Source organism: Herpailurus yagouaroundi, unplaced genomic scaffold, assembly GCF_014898765.1.
Source record: "Herpailurus yagouaroundi ecotype Mexico unplaced genomic scaffold, PumYag 159, whole genome shotgun sequence".
Lineage (NCBI taxonomy): Eukaryota > Metazoa > Chordata > Mammalia > Carnivora > Felidae > Herpailurus > Herpailurus yagouaroundi.
Window position 1 is genome coordinate 53,608,100 of NW_024412400.1, and position 21,662 is coordinate 53,629,761.

Consider the following 21,662-nt stretch of genomic DNA (forward strand, 5'->3'; position numbering starts at 1 on the left):
GATGTAAATCACCTCAGCTACTTGAAATGGCCATAAGTTAAGTGATAGTGGTGTCATAGCAGTTGATCAGTTATTCCCCCTTGGAACATTACATTTATTCTGAATGCTCAACAGGGTTTTGTGGTAGACAGCGTGAAGAGAGGGGGAGCTGCAACTCTGTTCTACTTGAGACTATGCGCAGGGCCAGTCCAGGTCATTTGTACACACATACGTGCACATATTCAATAACACTTTCTATGTGCTCATGAACAGAAGAGTAATTAGTAATGCCATTATTTAAGAGCCTGCTTATGACTCTGTTGTTTTTGATAATCATTTATTAACTTAAGTAAGACCTTAGGGTGACTGCTATTTGTTGTAAATACTGAATCAAGCTGGGTTTCTGGTGCGAAATATAGGATTGCAAGCCACACATTCACCTCACATATAATCATTTTATTGCCAACAGGTAATTATTGATGGAATGAGATAAAGCTACCCAATTAAAACCTACAGGTATTCATAGTTTATAGTTGGTTGAGGATGTATAACTGTAAATTGTAATTTATTATTATAAAATGTTTTTTTCTGTTTTTGAAAACTTGAGTTTTGCCTTTGGTTGCTGTATAACTAGAGGTCCCACAGCACCTCACATGTATCCCTATTGCCCAATTTACTAATATGCTATTAAGGGGGTTAGTTAACAAAATCTTAAAGTATCTTTCTTATAAGGCTTTTGTCCCTACAAGATCATAAAATTGCAAAAACAACACTTTCCTTGCCAACTGACCCTGCATTAAGTCCCTCTGTTTCCCCTTTAATATCATCTGTCACTCTTGTAATTGCTGGTTTAATATCCACCATCTCTTAGATTGTAAAACCATAGAACACGGAACATGTCTAGTGTTTTCACCATTGTGTCACTTGTGTTTTGCCTCATTTCTGACACATAGAAGATACACAATATATTTATAAATGAATGAATAAGATGAATTAATAATGGACTCAGAATACCAGTGGCATAGAGCAAAAAGAGTACAGCACTTTTTTCCTTGCCCCTTAATATCCCAGCTAGGCCACCACAAGGCTATATTGTGCTGATGGCACCACCTACTGGCCAAGTAGGAATCTAATCTATATGTTTCTCCACCTTTTTTGGTTATTCCTTCATAAAGAGGAGAAAGTCCTAGAGATACTTCCAGCTCAATTTTTTTCTTATCCTTTTCCTTTCTTTACTAGAACCACAACCTGGTCCTCATTATCAGACCAATTTGAATACCCTTCTAAATATTTTCTTTTTTTTTTTTCCCTTCTAACTATTTTCCATCCCTCTCCTTGTCACTGCTATTAAAAATCACCCTTAAACATCCCATTCAACTTTTCCTGCTCTAAATACTTTGTTTCCCCGCAGCAATGTTTTTCAAACTATAGATAACAATCCACTGATGGTTTGTTAAATCAATTTGATGGTTCACCACTGAAATGTAATATAAAAAATCTGAAATATAATAAAAGATAGCATACATTACATGTAGTTGGGGAAATAATATTTCTTGAAATTTTTGTTTCAGTTTTAATGAACACATATGTACACATACACATCCCCTTAGCACATGCGTGTGTCTTGGATTGGGATGTCAAATATTTGACATATGAAAACCACAGTCAGTAGCATTAAGTTGAATAAGTATGATATTAAAATCCTTCAAGCAGTATTTTGTGGTTATGAAACTTGAGTTTCAATGTGGTTTCTGCTGTACAGTGACTTGAGCATAACCTCTTTGAGCTTCAGATTTCTCATCTGTACAATGGGGAAAATACATACTTGGTAGAGGCTACTGTGAAAATTTAATAAGATAATACATATAAAATGTTTATGACAGTGTTTTGTATATATTATGCGGCCAATGACTATTAGTTTTCTGCTTATCCAAACTTATTTCCTACTTTTATCCTCGACTTTCACCAAATTGTTCTTTGTTATCTAAAAATAGCCTGAGTTTTTTTCACCTCTAATCCTTTGTTTTAATATCTGTCTCATATGTATTACCTTTCACATCTTAACCTAATTCCTTTCTACAAAACCCAGATCAACTACCACCATCTCCACAAAATCTTCCTTGATCACTGTAACACCCAGTGATTGTCTAATAAACTCATTAGAAGCAGTGATCATATATCTATGGAATTAGAATTTTCCAGGACAGAGATTCATGCTTTGACAAAGCTTACAGAATGAAAGAAGGAAAGGTTCAATGGTAGTGGCACCATTGAAGGGCGAGAATGAATGAGATACATTCTCTACAACTTGGTTAATTCCATGGGATTTATAACACCCTCCCTTTGTTTTTTTCTCCCCCCAAAGTGTCCCAATATTCTGCTCTTCTCTTTGCTTAAAGGAAATGACTCTCATGCCTTAAATATGAATGTTGAGCTAAGGAGTAAAAATCAAAAGAATAGCAAATGTAAAAAAACAACGTTTTCTTTTTATGGTGTGGTTATTTATCCATTATCTATCAATAGGAGACTTTCGGACTCTGTGAATTCATTAAAATGAACAAAATTGGATATATATCAGCTTTTTCAAATAAATACAAATTATCGATATTATTTTTATAAAGGTTAACTCTCTGTATTCAACTATATTGAGGCATTATTTCTGTTTCTAGTCACCAGATGGCCATGGATATGGAGAATAATATTGAAAAATATCACCTCAATCTACAGCCCCTGGAATCAAAGGTGAAAATGTAAGTTATTTCAAAGTTTACATTAAAACATTACAGTTCTCATTTTATGAACTTCTACACTACTCTTGAATTTGGGGGTATAAGAATTAAACATTTACTTGTTTCACATTTATGTGTTAAACATTTCTGTTCTGAACAGCAACAAAGCCGTTTTGGGCGAACAGCACCATCTACTGGATGGTGTGGGGGAATTATTATATTGTCATCCCGTCATCATTTCTTGGTTTTCCCCTTTTAGACAGAGTGCATTTTCTGCTGTTTTGTCTTAGTAACTTGGTTAATTCCACCTTGGAAAACTTGGTTATTTTTATATCATGCCATTTCTTTTATCACACACACATGCACGCACACACACAGGTTAATGCTCTGAGAAGCATGTATCCAAGAATTTTAACATGTCTGAGCCTTGGCTAGGATCACTGATAATTTACAAAAAAGCCCAAAGAGGAATCTTTTAGAAAAGAAATCACCCTGAAAAAGGGAGACTTCAGGTGTACAGCTTTAAAGAACAATAAGCCATGGATTTGGGAACTGAGACAGAAATGATGCCGATATATAATATCCTGCTGGATAAAAGCAAATATTAACATAAACCCTTGTAAATCTACATTAGCGCTGGATATCAGTAAAAAGCTTGTATCTGAATGAGAACAGTGGGATACCTTCAAGATAAAGTTCAGACATGGCTTCTGAACCTGTTGGGTCCCCCACTGTAGGAAGCCCTATGTCATGCTTACTAAATGAATAATAAATCAGGCTACCAAATTTATGCAAGCAATGTGTCAGCCTCACTACACAGGATGTTAGTTTTCAAACATAGGTTGTTTTATCCTTAGGAATTTTCTCATTAAGATAACGTCCTCTTAAATGAAAAAGTGCTGGAATGGAAAGTTGTTTGTGTGAAAAATTAGAGTGTTTAATTTGAATGCTGAAATGAAGCTAGGAATCCTCCCTGGTGTTTTTTGGTTTTCATCATCTCTGATATGTATAGGCAGAGAGGCAGGTGCCAAGAGGAGGAGCAGGCAAAGAAAAAAATCTCTCTGCCTGAGATTCCAGCCAGCTCAGAGAGTCTGGGACTTAATGTGTAGCTGGCTTGATGGAGGAATCTTAGGTCAGTGAGGTGCAAAAAGAATGGTTTTATCTCTTCTAATAACTCTGAACCCCATTTCCACTCACTGGAGGGGGATGAGGGAGAGAAAACTTAATCTTGTCCAATAATGGAATTTTAGTCCCATCAGAGAATTTAGTCCAGTTCAGTGACTCTTGTCTAATCTGGTTATTAAATTCTTAACTCTCATGACAGGTTGAACATCTCCCCTCTATACACATTAGACTTTTCCTGCAGCTGTGCAGCCTGCTGTCCTCTCTAGTCTCTCCTCTTTCTAGTTGTCCCTTCTCCTTGTTATCCCTCTCCCACCCCTCATGTGCCAAACACCCAACTGCCCCAAGATTTTCATTAATGGTAAACATTTCGCTCCCAGGCAGTTGTTCCCTTAAAAATAGGGGTCGGGACATTGTGGGAAGCGCATTTCATCTCCCCTGAGTCTTCCACCAATGGTGTAGGCTGTGTTTCTCATTATGTCCCTTGCTCTGCTGGGACATCTCCCTCAGGCTGACCTTGGCATCCTCAAGAGGGTGAATTTTGGCATACCCTCCTCCCCACTTCCCAAAGGATGTTCTTTAGACCTGCAGAGCACTGGGTATGAAAGATGGGACATGTCCCAGGTTCAAGAGTCACTGTCACACTGCACAGGCTTTCTGTTAAGGTCTTCTTTTGTTGGTGGGAACCTGCTGAACATCTGTCTTCTCGTGGTAGGTAGAGAGAAGTAGGGAAAGCGATGGTTACTACACTATAAAATCCGCTTTACTGGAAACTCTCCTCTCCCTTCTCTGATGAGGAGGAGAGAGGGAGACTAAGTTCCATTGAAGGTTTTCTGGACAATCCAACCTCTGCAACCCCTGAGGTGGGATGCATTTTGGCAGGCCAGTCTCTGAGTGTAAAAGATAATAAGGCCAGGTGAGAACTGTTCTCAGGTGTGGGCTGCCTCCATTTTATACCTGCACTGATGGGAACCCAAGGTGGAGGTTGGATGGGGCAGGAAAGACTCTCAGTTGTTTCCTCATACTCAGGCCACCTAAAAAGAAAAGGATTTGATAAGGAAGCCTAAACCTCTATGTGGAGTGCAAAGTATCAGTGGAAGTAGAGACCTCCAGGGAAAGGACACATGTGAGTATGTGGATGGAATTTAGAGGAAATGTCAGGAAGGGTGCATTACCTGGTTCACGAATGCGACCATTAACAGGTAATTTTGAGTTTTAGAGTTGGAGGATCAAAGGACCGCATTGAAAGGGCAAAAGCAATCAAGATTGCACAGCTATTAATAAAAAGTAATTTTGGGGAGGTGAAAGGCAGGTTTTCTGAGGGTCGAACAAAAGCAAGCCTCTCGTCAGAAAACTTGGTGAAAGCAAAAGTAATAAGTGAAAGCACCACAGTGAAGGCTCTCAATGCAACTCGAAGACTGAAGACAAATATGTTAGGAGGCAAGGCTGGAACGAGGGCCTGAGGAAGAAGGCTCACATCAAGGAGCACATGCTTTAGCACAGAGGCCTGACTGCAAAGGAAGGAAATGGACTCTCCAAACTCCATAAAACTGCTACCCTTTACATGGGGTCACATCTTGGATGTAATAAGATCCGAAACCCACCTTCTAAATACAAACTGTCCCTTAACAGTTGTTTGTTAAGTGTGTGCAATCCCTGTCCTGATGTTTTAACCATATATTTATTTTATTATTGAACAACATAGACATCTGTTGAATACAGATCATCTTTTGAAAGTCTGCTCATTAAATGTGCCCAATTCTTCTCCTTATTTTTTATTAATGTATTTGATTTAGTGATAAAACAACCTTTAGATTCTATAAAAGACAAAGAGAGAGACAGACAGACAGACACACTGGAGGAAAAAGACAATTCCCAAAAGAATTTAAAAGATATTTCTCAATGAAGCCTTGTTAGACTGCATTTGTTTGAGAGTAATGCCTATCAACTTTAGTCAAAAGCTTAATTAAAAGAAGATATGAGAGAAGAATGGTTGAAAGCATAGACTTTGGAGTTAGAGCAAATAAGGCAAATCCCAGCTCTGCTCCCTACCTACTGTGTGACCTGGGAGCACTGCTTACCTGTCTGGGCCACAGTTGCACTTCTCTATACGATGAGAACACTAACCGTGTCTTAAAGGATTGTAGTGAAGTTTCAATGAGAAAATCCTCCCTGCCAAAATTCTGACCAAATGCATCTTTTCCATGGGAGTTACACTGTTCCAAACACGTTTTGTATGCCAAACTGGGCTAAGAAAATATTGCCCATAAAGATCCTCAGGAATCCAGCTTATCATATCAATGTATGTGATTAGCACACATTGCTTAAAAATTTTTGAAAGTGTTTGATTTTCTTAAGTGATTATAATGATTTATCTAGGGCCTCTATTGGTCACTTTTGAGGCTGACTTAGATACCTTATCCTTGACTCCTTGCAAGAATTACACAAAGGTTATTGTTATTCCTGTTTTTTTGGGTAAGCACAATGTAGGCCAATAACTTTAGTGCTTTGCCCAAAGGCCACAGCTAATGACAAGTAAAACTGAGCAAGAACCTACATCTCTCTAAACGTACTGAGTTTCTGGGGGGTTCCAATTCACGATGGCTATGCAGGAAGATCTTGAACTCACCTCCTCCCACAGGCATTACTGACTCTACAGCCACATATGGAACAATATCCCCTGAAAAAAAAAAAACCTAAAAACTGGTGGAGCAACACCTTTACATCACGCAAATGAGAGGGAAACCACATCAAAACAGGTAGGAAAGGCTAGGACATAATCTTGCAGTAAACCCCACCCTGAGCACAGTGACTCACAGTCAGGAGGGAATTCAAAACACAGAGCTCCTTCCTGCCTGAGGAAAGAAGGATTGTACTCTACACCAGGCACCCCCACTACTAAGACCAGCACCTGAAAGACGAGCCCTCAGAACATACAGCTTTGAAGACCAAAGGGGTTCCAGTGCCTGTGAGACCTACAGGCCTGTGGCCAACTGAAGATGGCTCTAAAAGAGCCCGCATGCATGGATTCACCAGTCCCAGGGCCCCATGCAGAAGTATCCCTTTGAAAAGTACCCAGACTTTATGTGAAAAGACTGGTTTCCTAATTTTAAAGTATTAGTCTGAGAGGCAGGGGCCTGCTAGGATATTCTCTGGGGTCAGAGAATGGTGGGAGCCATCTTCCTGCTCTCTGCCTTGCTAAAGCTGGTGGGTGCCATCTTTTTAATTTTTTTCCTTTTTATTATTTACCTTCTTTCTCTTTTCTTTCTTCTTCTCTTTTCTGTTTTTGGTGGGTGCCTCTTTGCATTCTCCGTCTTTCTTGCTCCAGCCAGTGAGCACCATCCTGTACTCTCCGTCTGCTGCACTCCAGAATACCATCTCCCAGATGACAGCTTCTACACAGGTTGGGGGCCTGGTGTTGGTGACTGTCACCCAGAGAACACCCCTTATCACCTGGCTCTGGAGGCCAAGGGGTTTGGATTCCTGGGTTCCATGGAGCTGTGGCAGTTAGACAGTTCTTGGCAGACCATCATTCCTGAGACACTGCATAGACAGCAGACTGAAACACACATTCACTCTTTCTGAGAAAGAGGCCTATTTACTGGTCCATGAGCTTTGGTCTGAGTGACAGGCTTCTGGTTTCAAACATATCTCGGGTCCTACAGAGGAGTCTCAGGTAATGGAGGCCAGTGAATGCAATCTCCGTGCTCTCCCTTGCTCCAGCTCACTGGAGTCTTAGAGACAGGAGCTTATACCTTGTCTGGTGCCCTGATTTTTGCAGCTGCTGCCAGGGTATACCTCCCCACTGCCTGGCTCTGGTGTGACTTTCAGGCCCCATAGGACAGTAACCAGTAGACAGAGTCTTTAACAGCTACCGCTACCAGGGTACAGCAAGAGGCTACAGACCCAGGAGCTCACTACAATGTAAAAGAGGCCTATTAGCTTATCATCATAGCTGCAGCCTGAAGGGCAGGCTTTTAATTAAACACACATTGAAGGACTGACTATAAACCTTTTCTGAGACCTCGGAGGCCAGGTACTACCTTTAAACTCTCCTCCCTCTGCCACACTCCAGAGTAGTAACATGTCTTGGGCAGGAGCTCTTATATGTGTCTGGTATAAGAGCCAGACTTTACATCCCAGTCTGTAGATCTGGTACCCTGATTTTTGTGGCTGCTGCCCAGGAGATACCCTTTGATCGCTTGGTTCTGTTGACCAGGGGGGCTTACATTCCTCGGTCCTATGGGAATGTAACAATTGGAGAGACAGCAGGCTTCCACCACAGGGCCCTGAATAGACAGCAGATGGAACACACCCTTAGCAAGCACACTTGCTTGATGTGGAGCTTGGGCCTTAGAGGGCAGACTTCAGATTTGGCACACATCTACAGGCCACAGATATACTCTTAGGGAACGTAGGCTGGGGGATACCATCTTTGTGCTCTCCTTAGGCCTCATTACAGCTCAGCCAAATCTCCCAGAAAGAAGATAATACACTTACCTGGAGTCCCAAATTTTGCAACTGCTACCCAGATCAACTGGCTGTGGAGGCCAACACAGTTTGCAATTGCAGCCCCACGGGAATGTTTACATTTGCTTACTTTAAAAGCTTCTGCCTGAGGGTCTGGCTTCCAATCGGCCTGAATTTAGGTGCTGATTAAGATCCTCCCCTTTAGGGAGATTTTAGCATAGCTTCCACTACTGGGAGCTATTAAAAATAAAATAGGCTGCTTGGACAATCACAAAGGTTTGAGAGACAGCCAACAGCTAAGGCAGGTTGAACAATAAGCTTTCTCTGCTGCATAAGGCCGACCATTTAATACTCCAAGAGGTGACTGTTTCATCTAATGCATGGAAAGTGGCAGTATCAAGGAAGATGAAGAAACAGAGGTATGTGTTCCAAATGAAAGAACAAGATGAAACCTCAGAAAAAAAACCCTATAATGTGGGGCGCCTGGGTGGCTCAGTCGGTTAAGCGGCCGACTTCGGCTCAGGTCATGATCTCGCGGTCTGTGAGTTGGAGCCCCTTGTCAGGCTCTGTGCTGACAGCTCAGAGCCTGGAGCCTGTTTCATATTCTGTGTCTCCCTCTCTCTGACCCTCCCCTGTTTATGCTCTGTCTCTCCCTGTCTCCAAAATAAATAAAACGTTAAAAAAAAAAAAAAACTTTAATGTAACAGAAATAAATAATTTATATAATAAAGAGTTTAAAGTAATGCTCTTAAAATCACTGAACTTGGGAGAAGAATGGATAAGCACAGTGAGAACTTCAGTGAAGAGATGGAAAATATAAGAAAGTTCCAAATAGAAATCACAGAACTGAAGAATGTAATAAAAATGTTTAGTATCTAAGCACACCTCTTCATGAGGTAAAACTTTATCTTCTTTGAGGTCTGGGACCCAATGTTGGGAAAACATATTTGTTGATCACCTACTTACTGTATTTCTAGAACTGTGGCGATATGGTGGACATGTGTATTCACTGCCATCAAGAGATTCACAATCTAGTGGAGGAAGAAGACTTGTTGGAAAAGAGTTGTCTGGATTAGCCTAATCTTCTTTTTGAACAGTTAATATCTTTCAGAGCTGCTATTCTCTTTCATGGACTCCGTAGTCTCTGTGTGCCTTATTTCTAAAGTGCCTTCTTAATCTTCGTAAAGAGTGTTATAGAGGCAAGACCCAAGTTGCTCAAATTCCCATCTGTGAGGGAGTTAGGGGTTGCTGACTGTCAAGATGGTCATAGGTGTTGGTGAAGGAACCTGCAGAAAGATCCAGAAGAACGTAGGTCCATGATGCTTTGGAAGTACCAACAGTCAAAGTAGGAAGTACCAATAATCAAAGGAAGTCAGGAGTTACAAACTAGGAAGAAACTGGAATGGAGTGGAAGCAGGCTAGAGATACAGGCAAATGCTGTGGGGAACGTGCCTATTGCGTGCAGCGGCCCGTTCCTGGCATTTGGGCAGGTTTGTATCAGGATACAGGGTTGAGGCAGACACCAAATAATGAAAACATGGTACATCTGTTAGGGTAGTTTTAAAACACACATAGAAAATTTAACTAGCACTTGCTGAAGAGACTGTCTTTATTCCATTGGATATTCTTTCCTACTTCGTCAAAGATTAAACTGGACAGCTACATGCAGAAAAATGAACCTGAACCATTTTCTTACACCATACACAAAAATAAACTCAAAATGGATGAAAGACCTAAATGTAAGACAGGAAGACATCAAAATCCTTGAGGAGAAAGTGGACAAAAAACCTCTTTGACCTTGGCTGTAGCAACTTCTTACTCAACGTGTCTCCAGAGGCGAGGGAAACAAAAGCAAAAATGAACTATTGGGACCTCATCAAAATAAAAAGCTTCTGCACAGTGAAGGAAATAATCAGCAAAACTAAAAGGCAACTGACAAAATGGGAGAAGATATTTGCAAACATCATATCAGATAAAGGGTTAGTATCCAAAATCTGTAAAGAACTTATGAAACTCAACACCTAAAAACTATTCCAGTGAAGAAATGGGCAAAAGACATGAAAAGACACTTCTCTGAAGAAGACATCCAGATGGCCAACCGACACATGAAAAAATGCTCAACATCACTCATCATCAGGGAAATACCAATTAAAACCACAGTGAGATACCACCTCACACCTGTCAGAATGGCTAACGTTAACAACTCAGGCAACAACAGATGTTGGTGAGGATGTGGAGAAAGAGGAACTCTTTTGCATTGCTGGTGGGAATGCAAACTGGTGTAGCACTCTGGAGAACAGTATGGGGTTCCTCAAAAAACTAAAAATACAACTACCCTGCGACCAAGCAATTGCACTACTAGGTATTTATTCAAGGGATATAGATATGCTGTTTCAAAGGGGCACATGCACCCCCATGTTTATAGCAGCACTGTCAACAATAGCCAAAGTATGGAAAGAGCCCAAATGTCCATCGATGGATGAATGGATAAAGAAAATGTGGTATATATATACAATGGAGTGTTACTCAGCAATCAAAAAGAATGAAATCTTGCCATTTGCAGCTATGTGGATGGAACTAGAGGGTATTATGCTAAGCAAAAATAGAGAAAAACAAGTATCATATAACTTCACTCATATGAGGGCTTTAAGAGACAAAACAGATGAACATAAGAGAAGGGAAGCAAAAATAATATAAAAACAGGGAGGGGGACAAAAACATAAGAGACTCTTAAATATGGAGAACAAACAGAGGGTTGCTGGAGGGGTTGTGGGAGGGGGGATGGGCTAAATGGGTAAGGGGCATTAAGGAATCTACTCTTGAAATCATTGTTGCACTATATGCTAATTAACTTGGATATAAATTTAAAAAAATTAACTAACAGGCTTAAACAAATAGGGGTTCTACTTACCTACTCAAAGTCAGCATGTGACAAGCCAAACCCATCATCTTGCTCTCTTCTCCCTTTCTGCCTTTTGCTGAACCATGAAGTGGTAACACAATGTAATGGGGAGACAGGGGATCTGGTCCAAATGTTGTGTCTGTCAGTTAGCCCCCATTTGTTCCCTGAAACTTGTCGAGGACTCCTGTTTGCAAGTAACAGATACTCAACTCAAAGTAACTTACGAATGAAAAAGAGATTATATTAGATCATCTAACAGAAACATCCAGGGGCTGATGTGCTTCAAGCACAGCTAGATACAGGGGATACAGGGAGTCAAGCATCGTCAGATATCTCTGTGCTCCTTTTCTGTAAGCTTTGCTCTACACATTTTGCTTTATTCTTGTGTGGGCTCTCCCAACATTGTTGGCCATGGGTTGGTGGGTCCCCAAAGAAAAATGAGGCTGAAACAAAAAAAAAAAAAAAAAGGAGAAATTAACGTTGGGCAAGCAAAACTACCACTATGTTAATAGTAGCATCTTCCTCAAAGCCCACTTGTGGTTAGGATTGAATGGGAGAATACACGTAAAAGAGCTATATGTAATTAGATGTTATCTCCAAAGATATTCAGACTTGTGGCCTCTTTGATGGTGCCTTTTTTTCCCATCTCCAAATTCAGCCCTACTTGAGTCATAATGTATTTTGAAATTGTAAAAATTATTTGGTAACATTTAAGAACTAGTAACTTTCAAATAAAAACCCAGATTTCTGACTTTCCTTGATAAGTAGTAAGTCCTGGCAATGATCAACTGTGTCAAGATGGGGTTCCCCCTCACAAGGAGCAGATACTGCCCAGTCTTCCCCCAGCCTAGCCCCAGGAGACGTCTGGGATCCTTTCCTGTCTTCACAGCCTGATGTCCTACCACTTTTCTCTAGGAACCTCCTGCCTTCTGCCTGGTACCCACACTTCAAGGCTTTGCCCAAAGACCTTTCCTCTTCCTTCCTACCAATCTAGATCCCATATATCCTACAAGTCTAATTAAAGTACCAGGACTCCCTCAAATCTCCTCTAAGCATCCCAACTCTCAGAGCTTTGTCTTTGAGATAAGGACATCTTCTATGTAAGGGCATCCAGTGACAACCAGGACTGCACAGGCTGTGAGTCCCAAAGTGGCTGTGAGTGCTTGGGGGAGCCACTGGCACTGTAAAACAGATAGGGATGTATATAGAGATGGCAGAGGTGGGCGATTATTCCTGAGATAGAAGATAAATAGGAATTGACCAAGCAAAAAAGTTATTGAAAAATTTATTTATCATCTACTTTGAAATAAACCTCTATATTTATAATTCAAAATATAGGAACACACAAAATGTGCTCCTTTACTGCAACCAGCCTTTGAAGAATTATACTGATAGCACAGCTTAGTTTTAGTTTTAGAAGTAAAAATTCAAGGTAGTTGGTGGTGTTCAGGGTTTACTTTGCAGCCTTAAAGGTGACTCGTGAGTAGGAATTGTGGTACAGCTATAATAAGAAGGATGAAGAGTGATTTCCCATGTCTGATGGATGAGGGCTTCTACATTTTGTTTTAATTCCCTCTTATGGTAAAATAACATTTGGAGATTGTATTTAGAGAACTAATATTAGAACAATTTAATCATCAAAGGTCTCATCGGTGTGGTCAAATGGGAGTAAAGAGTGTGTGATGTAAACAGTTTCCTATGATTCAGGGAGTAATAACATGATTCCACATGTAAAAATATCCAGGGTCACAATTTAGATAATAGTGATGTGGCTGGCCTCTCGTTTTTAACTTCTGAGTTAAAAAGGAAGAAAATATAGTATAATATACCTTCAACTAAGTAAAATTGTTTCCATATATGTGGACAAGGATGGTGAGACAAATATTCAAAAATTAAATTAGATTTTTTATTAAGGAAGCGAGGAGGCTTATAGGAGTTTTTAATACATATTTTAAAAGTATTTAATCTTGACACATTCTCTGTCAACTAAAAGAGGATATCCATCCACTAGGAATAAAGGAATATTGTCTTCTTAAGGAACATTGTCTGACTATAAGGAAAACTGATATGTCACTTTCCAGATACCACAGAACTTGGAAGGGAAAGGGGATGGTTTAAGTGCAAATTCACCTTGCAGATCTCACATCAGTTTGCCCAGTATTATTTGGTTTTTAAAGGTGTCACACTGCCCCCTAGTGTTCAACAAACTACAATATAATATCTCAAATGGCTGCTACAGTTTTTTTCTGTATTTCTAAATAATCAAGACGGTGATGAGAGAGAGTCAGAGAGAGAGGAATGTCTCGAATATAAATTTGTGGGTATTCTATGGCTTATCATTTCATATTTTTAAAATAGCCTATAAAAATATCATGTTTTTTAAGCCCTTAATGGGCAGGTTTATGGACTTTAGGTGCCTTCAAATGGCAGAACTTGTTGGCAGGACTCTGGGAGACCCCAAACACTTCAGATGATATAGAAATTATTAACAGCTTCCAAAAGTATGCTACTCCCTAATAAAATGGGTCCCTGAAGAAGCAACAGGACTACATAACCCTTGCAGAACTTTCTCTGAGATTCTGTTTAAAATCCTTAAATAAATAAGTAAATAAGTTAAGTAACTAAGTAATTAAGTATTTTGAGCAAGCATTGTGTAATAAAACAGTAACCACATATAACCCAAGGCAGGGCCATATCCTGCTTTAATAGGGTCTGAAGTATATACATAATTTAGAGGATACTTACAAAAACCCTAAAAGATATCTACTTTTGCAATTTTATGCAAACCATGAAGAAATGCTCACAGGGTCTTAGAAGAAACTTCCGGCCCATGAGGGCTCCTGAAGCTTATGTTTCATAGCTTTGGGGGATCTTGGCCTCTTATTTCAAGATATCATTTAGCTGCAACTTCTGGATTTTACTTTGAGCATTATAATTTAGAGCCTTAATAAATTAGGGAACATATACAAATTCAATAGCGTGTTCGCATTTTTGTGTCCTTTCTATCCTCTGGCTACTGAGAATTAATGGTCTTTGAACCATTCTAGTCAAGTGAAAATAAATCAGTTTGTTTACACAGAAACAACTTTAACCACTTTATGTGTGGGAAGAATTACAGAAGATCAGATACTTCTAGAAGTCTAGAAGAGATAGTAATGGAATTAGTACATCTATTTAAAACTATCTTAAATGGCTGAATCTTGACAATTGGTCTTCATGTTAGGCATTATAATTCCCAGAAGAGGATGGATTGTGTTCACTGATCACCTATGTAAAACTACATGTTAATCTCAAAGATTAGAAACCAGTCCAAGTGGAAACAAATTACTTAGCTTTCATAAAGAAGAGTTTTCTGTTACCCAAAGCAGAAGATGACTTGGTTTTGATACTAATCACAGGAAATAAAAAGCTTTCTTAAAGGGTAAAATCTCAAATAGCTACCTAATCATGTGTTAATTTTTTGAGTAGTATGTAACATTTTCAGATATTCTGTCTTCTCTATTTTTTTTTAACGTTTATTTTTGAGAGACACGGAGAGTGTAAGCAGGAGAGGGGCAGAGAGAGAGGGAGACACAGAATCCAAAGCAGGCTCCAGTCTCTGAGTTGTCAGCACAGAGCCTGACATGGGGCTCAAACTCACCAACTGTGAGATCGTGACCTGAGCCGAAGTCAGACACTCAACCAACTGAGCTACCCAGATGCCCCATATCCATTTCTTTATTTACTTATTATATACCATCTGTTTCCTTCCACAGTATGTAAAAATGCATGACCCAGGGCTTTTGACTGTCTTGTCCCAGAACCGGGCCACTGCATTTGGCCATGTAGACTACACTGTGTAACACGGGATTCCCTTCATTTTGAGGTCTGTGTGAATGGCACCCCCTAGGGCTACATTGAAGTCACTGTCCAGAGCCTAGGGCTGACCTTGGCACAGAAGGGTCTCTCAAGAATGCTGTGTTAGTGAACAAGTAAGAGATATGTCAGCTTATTTATTATTCTCATTTGAAATATAGGATGAGAAATTGAAAGATTTTGGGTCCCATAAATCAAAGTACATTTATACATGCAAACTAGTTTCACTTCGATGACTTTTTTTTTTGCTAAGATTTTTTTTGACTAAGCCTGAGAGACTGATTTAGCTTAGTCAAGTGTGTGAATGTCAAACCAGTAAAATAGAGAAACAGTACAGGTCTTCTGATTTTCTGTTACATTCTATGTGTTACATTTTCCCTGTCTCCAAAGCCAATTCCTTCAGACTCCTTGTGCTTTTCTGAGACTGTGGGCTGTGACCAGGGAATGACAGTGCATGTGCTTTTATTTATTTATTTTTTCCCCAGCATTCAGAGAGCCTGGCGTGAGTACCTGCAGAGGCAGGACCCTCTGGAGAAGAGGAGCCCGTCCCCATCCTCTGTGTCCTCAGAGAAGCTGAGCAGCTCTGTCAGCATGAACACCTTCTCAGACAGCAGCACACCCGTGAGTGCCATGTTTCCTTTTTATGGCCTAACTGGCCAATCATTTGATCGCCAGGTCTTTGATTCCAAGAAAGGAATCTCAAGATGTGAGCAGGTGGTTCATTGATAGGAGGATCTACATTGTTTATTTGCTATATTTGAACCCATGGTGAGGGTGTTGTCATCTCAGAATGAAGACATGATTCATAAGCACAAAGTGTACTTCATCAAGTCTGAGAGAAATCAGTTGCATTTGACCTCAACCTAAACTTACTCATACGTGTGTTTGCATTCCTCTGTTACCAAGAATATCTTTTTCCTTTTCTTTTTAACAGTATGTTCCCTTTAGTCTGTGCTTCTGGTAGAGTTTTGTGGTGCTAATATGATAGAAGATTAGCTTGGTTATAAGGATTATAGAGAGATGTTTTACAGGAAGAATTGAAAGGGGTCACAAACTCAGGGGTTGCAATTCAAATGCCTACAGGGGCCAGGTGGCTGATGTGGATGAGGTTGTCGCTGGCTACTGAAGAGCACAGGCCTCACCTAAAGGGGTAGCCCCACTTGACTCCTGGATGTGCTGCCATGTGGGGATGCTGGACAGACATTGGCAAATGTGGTTTCTTCTTTCAAGGGATGTCAGAAACTCAAACTTTTTAATGTTGGCAACTAGTAAGAGAATTTAAAATGTAACTAGATCCTGCCTGCAGATCACAATTGTCCCAGAGGCCAGCTGTTTAAGAACCCCAGGTACAGGTTTTAGGAATGGAAACATCTGCTGAAAGTCTTAACAGCAACAACAAAAACAGACAGACCAAAAAAACATCCCAAATGTGGTAGTAAATAACTGATCAGGCAACTGTAATGCAGAGTTTTGTGGATATGGCCCTTGTGATCATTATGACAGCCACTGGAATACACAGAAAGAAGTTAGGAAGAGAAATGAAGTAACTATACAAGTATATTACTAAAAAAAAATTTCTTGACTACTTTGTAATCATGTTTATTCAGTGGTAAAAAGGCTTCCCAGCGGCCAAAATAATGTATTCACATTGGGATCAAGCAAAGGTTGCTTTGACATGTTTTCAGATGATTACGTTGCATGTTCTTTAATATATGGTTTTATCTAGTTATGGATTCTAAAGGCGAGCAGCAAGTTGAGTTTGTAGCTGTGCAAAAAACAGTAGCAGAAGATCTGTTTTTAGCAGACAGTAGAAAGCAAATAGTGAATCTGTACCTTTTTAAAGCAATTTTTAGAGGGAATGAATTGTCTTAACTGGTGTCACTGTCACGAGAGGGCGCTGATGAGCCACACTGGAAAATGTTTAAGTAAAGTGTGTGTTTATCTCATTGTTTGCAAGTCAAAAATAATATGAAAATTGAGTGTTTAGGATGCTTTTGCTGTCAACAACAATAGAATTAATTTAATAGAAATTAAATGACTGAAGATTTGATCTGAATGATGAAAGCTAAATATCAGAAATCATTCTGCCTCTGAGTTAAAAGGTTTGCATTCACTGCCTTTGTACTTTCTGCTAGTCACAGTTCCTGAGAGTATCATCCATTGCAGTGTCCAGTGTTACCTGATGGCTTTAGTATTGCTTTAGGGTGGTTAACCTTTTGACTTTATTGAAATTCTGAAATAATCTATTTTTGTTTTACATTTACCCTGCCACACCACTTACATCCTAGCACCTTAAGAATCTTTGCACATAAATGCACATTCTTCCCTCATGGGTCATCACATAAATGTGATGTGAAATATCTTTTGCACAGCTTTGCTAACAGTTCTACCTTATTTAATTTACCCTGGCCTCCAGGTCCCCTGATGTTTCTTAGTAGAGCAGATTTCCTCTCTCAAATGTCCCCAGCAATTTTGTTTCCTGTAAAGTGTCTCAGAATGAATTGGGAGTGGCATCCTGCTCCACCACCATATCATCGTGTCTTATCTCTGTGCTCCTGGGACAAGGATAACTCTCTTCATTGCGTGGAAGTCTGGTTCATTCCCGATTGGCTAAATGTTTTGTGAGAATCAAAACATTTTCAAAAAACATTATCGGAATTAGCTTCAGAAAGCAAACAGACCCTGCCCAGAGTTCCAGTAGAGGTTATTGATTATAACAACTGTGGCATTGATAGTGGTGGTGGCATGACACTAAATATGCAAAATAAAATATGCAAATATAAGTTGTTGGGACACTTCCAAGTGTCTAGTTTGTCAGGCAGATAAAATTTCCAATTCATAATTCTTTAAAACTTCATGCTTAGTTGTTTGGACTGGTATGTCTAGCTAGGGTCTTATTTCCCACGATCATCACTTTGCTGGGACCTCTTTCAGAAGATTCATTCGTACATTTTTTGATGGTCATAACCCCATGAAAGGAAAGTGACCGTGCTCCACCTTGATCAGCTTACCAGACCCACTGGGTTCATATATACTCTCAGGGAGTTCCAAGTAGGAAGACTTGGTTTTACTACTCTTTAATGAGTAGACCTCAAGTTTATGGAGGGGATAAGGATGAGTGAGCTCTGGACCACTTCGGCTAAGCCTGTCATAAAGAGATGAGCTTCCTCTAATAACCAATGAGTCCATTTGGAATTTTAGGGGTAAAAGCCTTCAGTCCAAGTCAAATGCTCTCAAGGAGATATCTCCCTGGCAGATTTTCTGGGACCCTGACTCCTACCAGATACCTCCAGCTTGCTGAACTCAGCCCTCTTTGGGCTTGATCTCTCACTATTGCTTCCTAGACCATTGTATGTCTTCGTGAATTTGATCAGCTGCCTGTCTTGTCCCAAGTGCTAACCCTCTACTGTCCTCTAACACAGCCTCAATTGGAGGCCAGTCTGCCCTTGTCTAACCTGTGGGCCTTTCCAGCTGCTCTGCCTGCCCCATGTCTATAATAACTGCAGTTACTGCCCGCAATAGCTGCCTGCCCCAGGCAGGTGCTGCATGGGAAGCCAGCAACCTGATCAGGGTGAATCCCTGTGCTGAGCTGAGAATGATTCTCTTGTATGCTTTTGCTCTGTTTTGGCTAAGCATAATGGTTAATATAGTTCTTAGAATATTTCTGCTCTAAAATATATAAGAACAGTAATATTTCAGTATGAGCTCTCAAAATCATCATCTTAATAAGAGCTGAGCACTTGTTATTTGACAGGCACCTTGCTAATGCTTTCCATAGATTATTTCATTTAATCCTTTCAATGACCGTAGGAAGGAGGTGCTATTATTATCTCCATTTTACAGATGATGAAAATGAGACCTAAAGAGATAACTAATTTGCCTTGAGTTACTCATTGGGCTGAAGCCGTTATGCTTCACTAGTCTACAATATTGTACCACTTGAAAATAAGCCTGAATTTAGACATGGTCAAGCAGAGGAAGAAATAATCAGTGCATCAATGCATTTCTAAGACTATTCTACAATTTAGTAGGTATAAACTCTGAATGAAATAATTGAGGAGCGCCTGGGTGGCTCATTTGGTTAAGCTTCCGAGTCTTGATTTTGGCTCAGGTCATGATCTCACTGTTCATGGGATCAAGCTCATGCCTGGCTCTGCACTGACAGCATGAAGCTTGCTTGGGATTCTCTTTCTCTCTCTCTGCCCTTCTTCTGCTTGTGTGTGTGCTCGCTCTCTGTCTCTCGCTCTCAAAAATAAATAAACTAAAAACAGGAAATAATTGAAAAAATAATCCTCATTTCATTTTATAAATTGCCTCATACGGTGCTCTTTGCTTAAAACCTCAAGCCTCAGCTGCTCAATGCCAAATTAAAGAGCAACATGAGGGAAGATATATTAAGTTATGTTAGCAATTTGCATATTAAATGTCCTTATCCCACACTGTATCATGAGGTAACAGAAAAAATTGTTTTAGAAATAGCAATTTTGAGCAGCAAGTTATTGGGAAGTGGAGCTGATGGGTATCAAAATGAGAAAAAAAGAACTTTTTATCATAAAAAATATTAGTTATTGCATAGAAGACAACAGTAGAAAATGATTTGTGTATTTTATGAACCAATTTCATATTACTTATTCTTTTAGTTCCCAGTTTTGAAAAATCTGTAATTTGTCTAATAGAATATCATGTAAAGAAACTGTAGAATGGTACATTCTAAATGACTTGATAACCTTTTCACAAGTCATTAGCATACCCCTCGGATAAACCCAGAAATATTTTTGGATTGTTTGGAGACATTTTCAGTCCTGTTTGGTTCATTCTGCCTGGATCTTCCTTCCTGGCCACGCCTGCTTACTTCCATTGGTTCCTGTGTTACTATCACCCTATAGGGGGCTCTGTGGCTCATGGAATGAGGCCCTGGCTTAGTAAGGGAACATAACTAAATAGCAGCTCTGCCATAGTTTTTTTTTGAGTCTAAGATGTACCACTTGAGAAACGATTCTTCATCTGCAAACTGGAAATAACACCCACCTTAGAGATGGGTTGGTATTGCTGTGAAGGTTAATTGGCATTACCTATGTGAAACATAGCACAGAGCCTGGGACCCTGAAGTCTCTTGATAAATGTCAGTGGATTCTGATTCTGCTCTTGAAAACACTCTATGTGTTCAAAACACTGCAAAACTTGTGAACGGCAGGAGTGGAAATGTTAACTTGATTCCCATTCAGGGGCACAGCTCCTGCTTCTGATTCACCAAATGAATCCATGAGAATTATATATGTGTTTTTTCTTCTAGGATTGGAACTGTACATTACAGTAATGTACAGAAGTAATACATCAAGCATCTGTTTTAGTGTTGCTTCTTTTAAAGATTAATATTCAAGGTCCAAAGTTAAAACTGGGTTGAAAGTTGTTTTGCTTCTCAGTGATTAGGCCTCTCCTGAGAGACCACACCCATGTACACAATAAAAGCCAGCCTAGGTCACTCTCCTCCCTTCAGATTTGGGAAAAAAGAAACGGAATCTGCAGGATGTTGGGGTGAATGGGTTACTTGGCCTCACTTCTCAGACAGGTCAATGCAAAGGCACCCTTCCAGCCACAAGGAACTCTAGCCACACAGCCTTACTTCACTCCTGGTGAGGAAGAATTACAGTTCTGAGCAGGTTCAAAGATTAGTGTGGTCTGGGCCAGCTAAAGACTCCATTACTTCATTTTTCCTGAAGAGAAGTCCATGGAGCCCTCCTATGTTTGGGGCTGCTGGGGTTGCTCTAGATTTTAGCAAGAGTAGCTGGAAGAGTTAGCAACAGGCAGCCAGGTGACCTGTCACACCTGCCCAAGTATGCTACCAAAGGCCAGTCCTGCTTCTGCCTGCCAAACATGACCTGTACAGCTACATTCAAACTGCTTTATTACCCTCAAGCTTTATTGCCCGTTTTGAGATTTACAACCTCCAGGCTTTAAATATATCAGGAACAATCTTGTAACTAAAAGGATAAAGTCTTCTTAGAAAGTCACACTTGTTTTGGGGGGAACCCATACTCTAAAGGAGGATTTCTGAGGACGTCTTCCAGTATAGTCTTGAAAGCTGCGAAATGATAGAGAATGTAAGCCTTGTGCTACTTAATAATTTACTAACCTAGATTTTCCAGGTCAGGGACAAGTTACAATATTATGCCCAGCTGTTGTTATAAACTTAAGCCCATGAGTTTTAATGTTCAGTACTCAAACTCTATCTCCCACCCAGCCTCTCAGACCCCCCAAATAGCACAAATTATAAGTCTATTCATCCCAAAATTTTGGTTCAGTGAATATAGGAATCATATGTAAAAAGAGACTTCTTGGTACTTGCATAAAACTAGATCTGGTTCTCTTTTCATCAAACCAGAGTCTTAGAGAACAATTTTTTTTTCTCAAAGCTTTAGAAATTACATTATATAATATATGACCATATGTGACAGTTTGAATATATTTTTATAAATTTTTTAAATGTTTATTCAGTTTTGAGAGACAGAGTGTGAGTGGGAGAGGGGCAGAGAGAGAGAGGGAGACACAGAATCTGAAGCAGGCTTCAGGTTTTGAGCTGTCAGCATAGAGCCCGATACAGAGCT

At 39.9% G+C, this 21,662-nt stretch overlaps 1 protein-coding gene across 1 annotated transcript in view; it reads left to right on the forward strand.

The window, feature by feature from the left end:
* The window catches only part of SCHIP1 (schwannomin interacting protein 1), a 761,580-nt gene that overhangs the window by 181,479 nt on the left and 558,439 nt on the right, over positions 1–21,662 (forward strand). The window contains exons 3-4 of the mRNA XM_040480610.1: positions 2,649–2,729; positions 15,543–15,678. Coding sequence (XP_040336544.1) covers positions 2,649–2,729; positions 15,543–15,678 — 217 coding nt within the window. The remainder of the gene's footprint in view (positions 1–2,648; positions 2,730–15,542; positions 15,679–21,662) is intronic.